Raw genomic sequence first — 9859 nt, forward strand, 5'->3', positions numbered from 1 at the left:
CTAACCCAGAAATAGTGCTTCAGGTTAAGAACTTTGCTTCAGGATGAGAACCGAAATCGTGCTGCAGCGGCGCGGCAGCAGCAGGAGGCCCCATTAGCTAAAGTGGTGCTTCAAGTTAAGAACAGTTTCAGGTTAAGTACGGACCTCCGGAACAAATTAAGTACTTAACCTGAGGTACCACTGTACGTAAATCCAGCACTGGGTCCAGGGAACAGTGGGAAGTCGCTGAAAACCGTTGGAAGAGCTGGCCTCTTGCCAAGGGAACATGCTGAGCACAAATATTTATTGAGCAGGTTAAGCTGGTGGTAAGGGTCCTGGGGAGTTCTTGTTTAAGATGCCAGCATCATTGTTTTCTCATGACCAGGCCTCCAATGTAATAAAAGCAGCCCTAAGATAACTATCTGGGGCAATTATATTGGCTCTATTGGTTGGGTGGGGCAAATAAAGGTGTGTGTTTTTTATATTCGTTTTTCCGCTAACAAAGCTTGCACATGTGCACTTGGCCTAACCTGTGAATCAAGGCTGCCCATGTAAGATCTTTCGTGAGTTACGCTCAGATTGTGTGGATGGAGCATTGGCGGGTGGGGAACAGCAGGTGGTTGGACTATATGACCCTCGTGGTCCCTTCCACCGCTACCATTCTCTGATTTTCTTATTCTATATCCCCTACTTTACATAAGTTACTACAGACTGAAAAGCAGAACACTAAATGCTCGATGCAGCCATAGACAACTTCTACATATTGCCCAACAAGGGCAATGTGCTCAAAGCACAATGGACTGTTAAAACAGTCAAACAGATAGAGTAAATAAAAGTTATAATCACTGCCGTTTAACACCAACCGTTCAACAGTTAACGGTGTGTGAACTGGCCTTGCCTCCAGTACTGTTTACAGGTAGTGCAATACTAAAATTAGTCCCCAAGTTCATCCAACAGAAGCAAAGAGGGAGGAAGTATTCCTCTTAAGGGAACTCGTTTTCTGAACAGGAGGGGGTGAGAATAAACTAGAACACAGATGAAGAGCAAAAGGAAGAGGGTGAGAGAAATAGCCTCTCTGGGAGATGGGAGGATGGAAAGAAATCCTGTTGAGCAAGACTTTCATCAGCTGAGTGAGAAAGCTGCCTAGAGCCCAGCGGAAAGATCAAGCAACAACTGCACAACCGACCACAAGAAAATTCTGAATACTCTTGCTTCTCCAAACAATACTCCCAAGCATCCTGTTCAACTCTGCAAATGAACCAAGTAACAAACTGCACAGGAAGGATTGTTCAGCAGACTGGGAATTGGGAGAGACAGGGAGCCAAACTGCTGTAAATGGTTAGAAAGGTCACATTTTACAGCAAGGGAGTCTCCAAGCTAAGATGTTAACCTTGAAAGTGCTCCCTTCCAAGCTTGTGTCCAATTAGTATGTGGGCAGGAGCCAGTGTTCCAATCATTCCTGACAAAACTATTCCAAATTACGGAGTAGGCCAGGGGTAGCTGACATGGTGCTCTCTGGATGTTGTTGGGATTCTGACTCCCATCAGCCCCAGCCAGGATGGTCAATGATCAGGAATGATGGGTGTTGTGGTCAAAGGACATCTAGAAGGCACCATGTTTGCTATTCAAGTCATGGAACATGCACCTAGTTTCCCACAGGCGGCAGTCATGGCCACCAACTTGGATGGCTTCAAAAGAGGAATGGACAGATTCATTAGAGAAGGCTATCAATGGCTACTAGCAGAAATGTTTCTGAATACCAGTTGCTGGAAACTACAGGAAGGCGAGTGTTCATTCTCTGGTCCTGCTTGCAAATTTTCCTACAGGGATCTGGTTGGTCACAGACGGAATAGGATGCTGGACTAGATGGGCCACTGGTCTGATCCAGCACTGCTCCTCTTATGGTCATAGACCATAATTCTCAACTGCTGTCATGGTGAGTTTTATCTGGGTCACCGTGCCGGTGGTGGAAGACACCCTTTCTGAAGGACTGCCATACATGCATATGGCCAGCAGAGCCAATTGAGAAGAAAGTGAAGAGAGATCAGACAAAGGAAGAAAAAGTAAAGGAAGATAAAGGAGTGTGTGTGTGTTTTAATGGGTACAGACCAAGAAAACAGATCGTCATGGGAAGTTCTTTTCTGTCACATATTCAACTGTGGATTGGCACTGGATTTCTTCCTTGTTTGTTCACTCTCATAATTGTAAATTTGCTGTTACTTGCCTAAATCCGTAGCATGGAGAAATATTGTTAAACATCTGTAAGACTAAAGAGCGGCTGCCAATCTGTCACTCCCTGTCTACAGCTGAGGTCTGTGCCCATTTGGTCTGGGTGGATTTAACCAGCCAACTTCTGCATTTACACAGGGTGGTTGTAGCAACGGTTGCATGTATGATCTCTATCTTGAGGAAAAACAAGCACTTGAACTGCACCAAGTACAATTAGACAACAGGCAGCACCCAGAACTCCTGCTTCAGAACTCAGAGGTGGAACCATGCAAGGTTAAAAAAAGGAGGAGCTGTGTCTAGCTCAATAATGTTTGCTCACTGGTCCTCAACCCAACAGTTGACACAAGGGCAGAGGAACATTTTCCTTCTTGCAAGGATAAGGAAACAGGCTGTCTTCTGGCGCAGTCATGTCACGGATAAGAGTTTGCAACTACCCTGGCAACTCTCCCTCCACCTCTTCTCAGGAAAACTCCCTTTACACTGTGATAAACCAGAGCCCTAGGATCAAGGAATCAAACATCCACACCTTAAGATAGCATAGAGATCCAATTATGCTGCTTAAGTTCACACAAGGATAACATGGCTGCAGAATGACCTCGCAGGAATGGAGGCACAGATTAATGGGGGTGCTATCTTTAATAAAACCTAAGCCCTCTTAAGGGGTTGCAAGGAGAGCAATGGGATTATGTGAGGGGGGCGGTCTGGATGAGTGCTAGCTCCACCCCTTCCACCACCAACCTTCATCGCCTTCCAATTTGTGAACATGAGTGTCTGAGGTGGAGAGTGTTCTGGATCCATGGAAAATTGGGGTGCTAAAACATGCAGGGAGCCACTACAGACACAGAAGGCTCTCTACTGCGATGGAAAGTGGAAAAGCAGTAAGAACATTTATACATATTTTACCCTCAAATGCTCTCATTGTCCTCTTTTCAACTCTTGGAAGAGGGCTGTATCCTGATGTTTTTAGACTACAGCTCCCAGGGCCAACAGAAATTGTAGTCCAAAACATCTGGACCGTACCAAGTTGGAGAAAGGTAACCTAGATGATTCTAACAACCATTCTGACTGAAAGGGAGCGGCTTTCCTAAAACCACCAGCAGGTTTATGGCCAAGTGGAGATTTGGACCACACTTCCAAGCTCACATTTTGCACTTTTGGGGAAGACACAGTCACCCATGCTTTCTGTTTAAGCAGTTGTCTATTAGGACAGAGAAAGAACGAATATACAAAGACAAACATGATTTCAAAACACGAATGCGGGGAAACCTACCTATGGAATTAACTGCTCCAGGATGAGGTTTTGGCCAAGTATATAAACATGAATTTCTAAAGAGAGATTTTGAACCATGCATACTTTCTCATGGCTCATGCTTATTATATTTTTCTTTCCCCTATGCGAATACAAGGATGTATTCCCAGGTGTTAGGAGAGGAGGATGGTGGCAGTCTACCCGCCCTCAAGGTTTCAGATTACATGAGATTATTCCTCGGAGGCAAACTTCTCTCTCCGGGTATTGGTTTATAGAAAGTTAGTCAAGACATGTTCCTAATATCTATTACTTTTTTGCAGGTTACATCTTGGAGATATCCAAGACCATCTTGAGGTTGGACAACCAGAAGCGTGTAACAGGCATCAAATAGTCTATCCTCTTCTTGCACAGCAATAGCAATACAGCTGCCCCCATGCAAATATACCAGTTGATTCAAGGGTGCTGTCTTTATTTTAAAACATCACGTTGTCAAAAGTTCGGTGTTTCTATAGTTGGGTGTGAAGGAGCACCAATCTTTCTACTCCTCTGGCCATTCTGACGACTGCAAACTATTCACTTTTGCAGCTGCTGACAACAAAGTCTGCAACATCATAGCCTAGGCTATGATTCTTTGTGTGATGCTCAGGTGAGAGACAACCCTATAAACTGACTTTTGTGTACAACTGTGGTTACTTTGGGGCACACCTCCATGAAACAGACCCAACAGAGATTATAGATTCTGTCCCATAAAATATATTTTTTTCAAAATTGCATTTACTACCAGCTAAATCCAGGACTACAATCCTTTATCCAAGTGAAACAAAACATATTAATATGCCAGCTAGCCCACAACCACTGGATATGAAGAGACATTTGAACATCAGGCACCATTTTGTTCTCAGAAGTGTACACTTTACTGTGTCCCTTTATGAAGTGGGCAGCATCATTATTTCCATCTGCTTTTTTAAAAAAAACAAAAGTTACTAATTTCTAGTTGCCTATGTTCAGAAGTTTGTTTCAACACTCCAAGCCCGACTCAGTGCTATTAACTAGAAGCTATACTAAGAACCAGAGGCCTACTGTATATATTCCCCATTCCAAGACATATTTATCTGGAGGGGGAGGGAAGAGGGGAGAGAAATCAAGTTTGAACAAATGCTGAACTTTTTCTGTTCTCCAGCTTGTGCAAGTCTCCAACGCCTTTTCCTCTCCAACTGTGTTCTTTTGAGAAGAAGCAGTGGCAGCTTTACAAGAACTTGTGCTAATTCCTTCAGGACAGCTGCTTAAAACCAAAGCTTGGCACACAAACTTGACAGACCCTGGGTCTAGAAAGCCACTCTAGACCCACACACTGCTCAGAATAGGCAGTCACAATTCCACCCCCAGCTAGCTCCCACCCAGACACTGCTCTCCTAGAGACGCCTGGAAACCCTTTGACTTCAGATAACATGGCCAAGTTCACTGTGGAGTCTGGAAGACCTCTGTCTGCGGCAGGCTTCCCCAATATGGTGCCCTCCAAATGCTTTGGACTACATCTCTCAGCACACCCATGCTGGCTGAGACCACCCACACCTCACTGGGCCCTAATCAAATGTTATATTGGGGGGGAGGCAGGAAAAGTAGTCTGGCCCTGCAGACGGGAGGGAGGCCACATTTGAAGTACATGGTCTCCTCCAAAAATTCCTGGGAACTGTCATTTGTTAAGGGTCCTGGGAAGTGTGGCTTTGTGAAGACTAAACTACACTTTCCAGGAATCTTTGGGAGAAGCTTTTGAATAAATGTGCATGCAATGTGCCACAAGCATATGGTGCAGATGTGTCTGGAGTCCCTAGCCTTTATGAACTCACTGACAATATCCAGACAGACACAGGCAAGTCCATAAAAATGAATTAACTTGCTCAGTAATTTACCAACAAAGAGAGCTGTAAGGGGCAGGTAAAAGGTACGGCCTGATCCACTCATTTTTACTCAGAAGTCAGTCCTGCAGAGCTCAAAGGCTTTCTCTTAAGCGAGCACCAGACTGTAACTATACCATGCAATCCTAAACATGTTTAGCCACAACAAGTAATTTCCACTGTTTGTTTTGTTTTGTTTTATTTTGGGGGGGGGGGAGATATGCTTACTCTCAAGTAATTTGGAAATATCTACAGACTTAGAAAACACAAGTGCAGTCAAAACCCGTGCCTAGCAAAGCACTTCACCAACTTCTAAATATTTCCCAAATGTTTTATTCATTTATTTTCAGAGTGGCACAGCCCCCTCTCTTTGCAGGAGCCATTCTCAACATCAAAAAAATGTCTCCCTTCAAATATAATCCGCAACACACAAAATATGCACTTTGCTAATAACCCTTGCATCCACACAGTGCACTTTTCGAGGCTCGAGGCTGTCCAAGGAAGTGCAAGGCCTCCTCCATCCCTTGAGCTGCTGTGTGGACAAAGACAACCTGGCCCTCGAAAGGAACAGGCCTTATTCAAGTGCATACGCAGCTCTCACGGTTAACTCGTGCCACGACCAGGATGCGAAAGGGAGAAAACGAGCCCTGGCCATGCTAACAAGAACAGTATAGAGTTTCTGCAATCAGTACAGCTCAACGCAAAAATAAAAAATGAGACGTGCTTTGGAATATACAACCAATTCCGCGCTCCCTTTTTTTTTACCTTTAACTGGAAGGGCTGGATCTCATTCAAACTCTGATTCCTGAGCTTCTTCGTGAGGATCTTGAGCATGGTACAAATCCAGAGAGCCGGGAAAGAGTTAAGCACCCACGCACATCTAGATCGGCTGCTGCCGCCGCCGCCGCCACGCTTGGAGGCACTCAGAATAGCTTGCATTCAGCAACTTCAGGTACACACAACTTGTAGCTTGGAGAGGGCAGGATCTGCAGAGAGAAATTCGATCTTGCGCCCCTTTCCTTCCAGACAACAGCCTGGATGGGTCTGGGTTTTGCTGATGAAAAATACTGCCACGCACAGTCTTTGGTTGTTGTCCCCACCCCGCCCCTTCCTTTTCTTCCAACACGTATAGATATTACACAGCAAATCCTTTCATTTGCTTCGCAGGCTGCGGAGGCAGCCGAGGTAAAGGAGAGCTATAGCGGAGCTTAGCAAGGGAGGCAAAAGGGGAGCAGCAGCAAGAACTTAGGAAGAGATGAGCGAGCTCTCCCAGCAGAGGCCCGGGGCTCCGCTCATGGCAGCGGGTCTAACGTGCCATGCTGCTCACTCGCTTCCCCGTCGCCGGCAGCCCCTGGCCAGCATCGCTCCTCCTGGGCACACGCGCTCTTCCTCCCTCGCGCACCCGGCCCGGCTCCTTTTTCTGTCTTCCACGCTCCCTTCTCGCTGCCTTCGAGCTGTGTGAAACTTGTAACAAACAGAACACGCTTCCGAGGCGCCCATTGGCCCGGCCGAGGAGGACTGTGTCAATTTCAGTGGGCGGGGCTTCCATTTAAAGGGAAACCAAAAGGAAGAAGGGGAAAGTCGCCTTTCACGCGCGCGCGCACCCTCCCTCCGGGCTGGGAGATCCAGAGGCGCCGGATGCCATAAACCCTGGCAGCTGCAGATCCTTAAATCCGAAAGGATCCCCCACCACTCTTGAGACGAGGGCTGGGGATCACTAGCAGCATACTCTCTCTCTCTCTCTGTGTGTGTGTGTGTGTGTGTGTGTGTGTGTGCATAAAAGAGTAAAGTGACCCCTGACCATTAGGTCCAGTCGTGGCCGACTCTGGGGTTGCGGCGCTCATCTCACTTTATTGGCCAAGGGAGCTGGCGTATAACTTCCGGGTCATGTGGCCAGCACGACTAAGCCACTTCTGGCGAACCAGAGCAGCACACAGAAACGCCGTTTACCTTCCCGCCGGAGCGGAACCTATTTATCTACTTGCACTTTGATGTGCTTTCAAACTGCTAGGTTGGCAGGAGCAGGGACCGAGCAACAGGAGCTCACCCCGTCACAGGGATTTGAACCACCAACCTTCCGATCGGCAAGTCCTAGGCTCTCTGGATTTTAAAAGTTTTATTCAGCACTTCAGAAAGTTTGCTCTGCATCCTAGTAGGATGCCATGAATCACTAACATCGTATATTTATTACAGAGACTAACAAAACAGAGATTCATTATTTCCAGCACAATGTGAAGACAGAAGCTGAAATGCTTTGCTAGCAATAACTGATCTATTTTGTTAGCCGCTGAGATATGTATAGCACCCATGAATGTGCGTACGATGAAGAGCCTTGTGGCACCTTCAGAACTAACAAATTCATTATGGCATTAGCTTCAGTGGCCTACACTCCAGCAGAGAATTGTAGGGTTGGAAGAGACCTCCAGAGTCATCTAGTCCAACCCCTGCAATGAAGGAATCTCAACTTAAAAACCTCCGAGGAAGGAGAGTCCACCACCTTCCCAGGGAGTTCGTTCCACTATCAAACAGCTCCTACCATCAGAAAGTACTTCTGGATGATTAGTAGGAATCTATTTTCTTGTAACTTGAAGCCATTGGATTGGGTCCTACCCTCCAGAGGAGGAGAAAAGAAGCTTACTTCCATCTGACAGCCCTTTAGATACTTGAAGATGCCTATCATATCTCCTCTCAGTCTCCACTTTTCCAGGCTAAACATACGCAGCTCCTTCAACTGCTCCTCATAGGGCTTGGTTTCCAGACCCTTGATCATCTTGATTGCCCTCCTCTTCACAGTACTCCAGGGTGTGAGCTGAATGAGCCCTTGGTCACCCTCCTCTGCAAACATTCCAGCTTGTCAATATTATTCTTAAATGGTGGTGCCCAGAACTGGACACAGTACTCCAGATGTGGCTGGCCTGACCAAGGCAGAATAGAGAAGGACTATTACTTCACTTGCTTGGGACACTATACTTCCGTTGATGCAGCCTAGAAAAGCATTAGCTGTCTCACACTGTTGGCTCATGTTAAGCTTTTTGTCTACTAAAACACCTAGATCCTTTTCACATGTAGGACTGGCAAGCCAGATGTCCCCCATCTTTTATTTATGCAGCTTGTTCTTCCAGCCTAAGTGCAAAAACTTACATTTGTCTCTATTGTCAGTTCACCAATCTGTTTAAGGTTACATTGAATCTTGATTCTGTCTTCTGCGGCATTAGCTTCCCCCTCCCAGTTTGGTATCATTTGCAAATGTGATGAGCATCTCTTCAATCCTTTCATCCAAGTCATTTATAAAGACGTTGACAGACAGTCAGGTTGTACATCCATAGCAGTGACCAGAGGAGGAATGACCTCTCAGACGCCTTTATCTGCCCCAGCTGCAACAAAACATCTCTCTCCCATATCAGTTTCTACAGACACAGCAGGTGTTGTAGCCTTCCAACAGTTTGACTTCACCCCCAAAGGCACACTCCTCCCCTGTCTCCCAAGAAATATGAATTCCAATGAACGATGGGCCCAGGAACGAACCCTGCAGCACCCCACTTGTCACTTTCCCCCAGGATGACGGGGAACCCTTAGTGAGCACTCTTTGGGTTGGGTCAGTCATCCAACTACATATCCACCTAACAGTTACCTCATCCAGTCCACATTTTACCAGCTGTTCTGTAGTGAGGCAGTATACAGATGATAGCTTTTTAGAGACTGGCACCGCAATACTCTATGCATCTTTCCTGAGAAGTAAGCACCGCTGCATTCATCAGAGCTTATTTTCTAGTGCAGGGATAGTCAGCAGGGTGCCCTCTAGGTGTTTTGGACGGCAGCTGTCATCAGCTAGCATGGCCAATGGGTAGGGCTGGTGGGAGTTGTCAGTGCAAAATATCTGGAGGCCACCATGTTGACTAGCCCAGTAGTGTATTTAGAACTCCACTGCTGGTAGAGTTGTCCCTGGGCATGGTGTCTCGCCATGGTATCTAACCGAACTTATGTTTGGCATGATTTCCCCCTCCCCCCGCCACCCAAAAAAGCCAGAACTATGCCTAAAGAAGCATGTTTAACTAAATGAAAGGATAGGTACATTTCTACGTAACTACATATGTGTGCACGTGCTCCTTTTAAAGGCAAAGACAGACTACCATTCTGATCAGAGAACATTGCCACACTCAGTTTGCTTATTCAGGAGACTAGGGCAACCAGCATGGGGGGAGGAAATCCTCAAAAATTATTGGAAAGCATTAAAAATACTCAATTAACTGAGGTTCTGCCCCCTCTAGCCAAAGCCTGCCCCCCGTAATGTCCTCTTTGGGGAGGGATTTTTACCCGTTATCTCCCCCCGAAAGCTCAACAACTTTTGGGGTCGATCTCTCTCAAAAAAAGGCTCGCCCTAACAAAAATCCTGGCCATGCCCAAGGGAACTAGCTGCAACTAGGAAGACAGAGCAAGGACATTCTCCTTCCTTGAAAAAGGGTTCCACTTGTACCCTTACAGATTGCAAAAGTACAGCAGGCTTAAA

General features: G+C 46.3%; 1 protein-coding gene across 3 annotated transcripts in view; it reads right to left on the bottom strand.

Annotated features, from left to right (window-relative positions):
* Positions 1 to 6818, bottom strand: part of LOC308582908 (uncharacterized protein) — a 57728-nt gene extending 50910 nt beyond the window's left edge. The window contains exon 1 of one of the 3 annotated variants that reach the window (XM_081186491.1): positions 6118 to 6818. In XM_081186491.1, the coding sequence (XP_081042617.1) occupies positions 6118 to 6291 (174 nt within the window). In that variant the 5' untranslated portion in view covers positions 6292 to 6818. The remainder of the gene's footprint in view (positions 1 to 6117) is intronic. The other 2 variants (XM_081186490.1, XM_081186492.1) reach the window with 2 other exon arrangements.
* Between the last annotated feature and the right edge of the window lie 3041 nt (positions 6819 to 9859).

Source organism: Podarcis bocagei (genome assembly GCF_964188305.1).
Source record: "Podarcis bocagei genome assembly, chromosome: 3".
Lineage (NCBI taxonomy): Eukaryota > Metazoa > Chordata > Lepidosauria > Squamata > Lacertidae > Podarcis > Podarcis bocagei.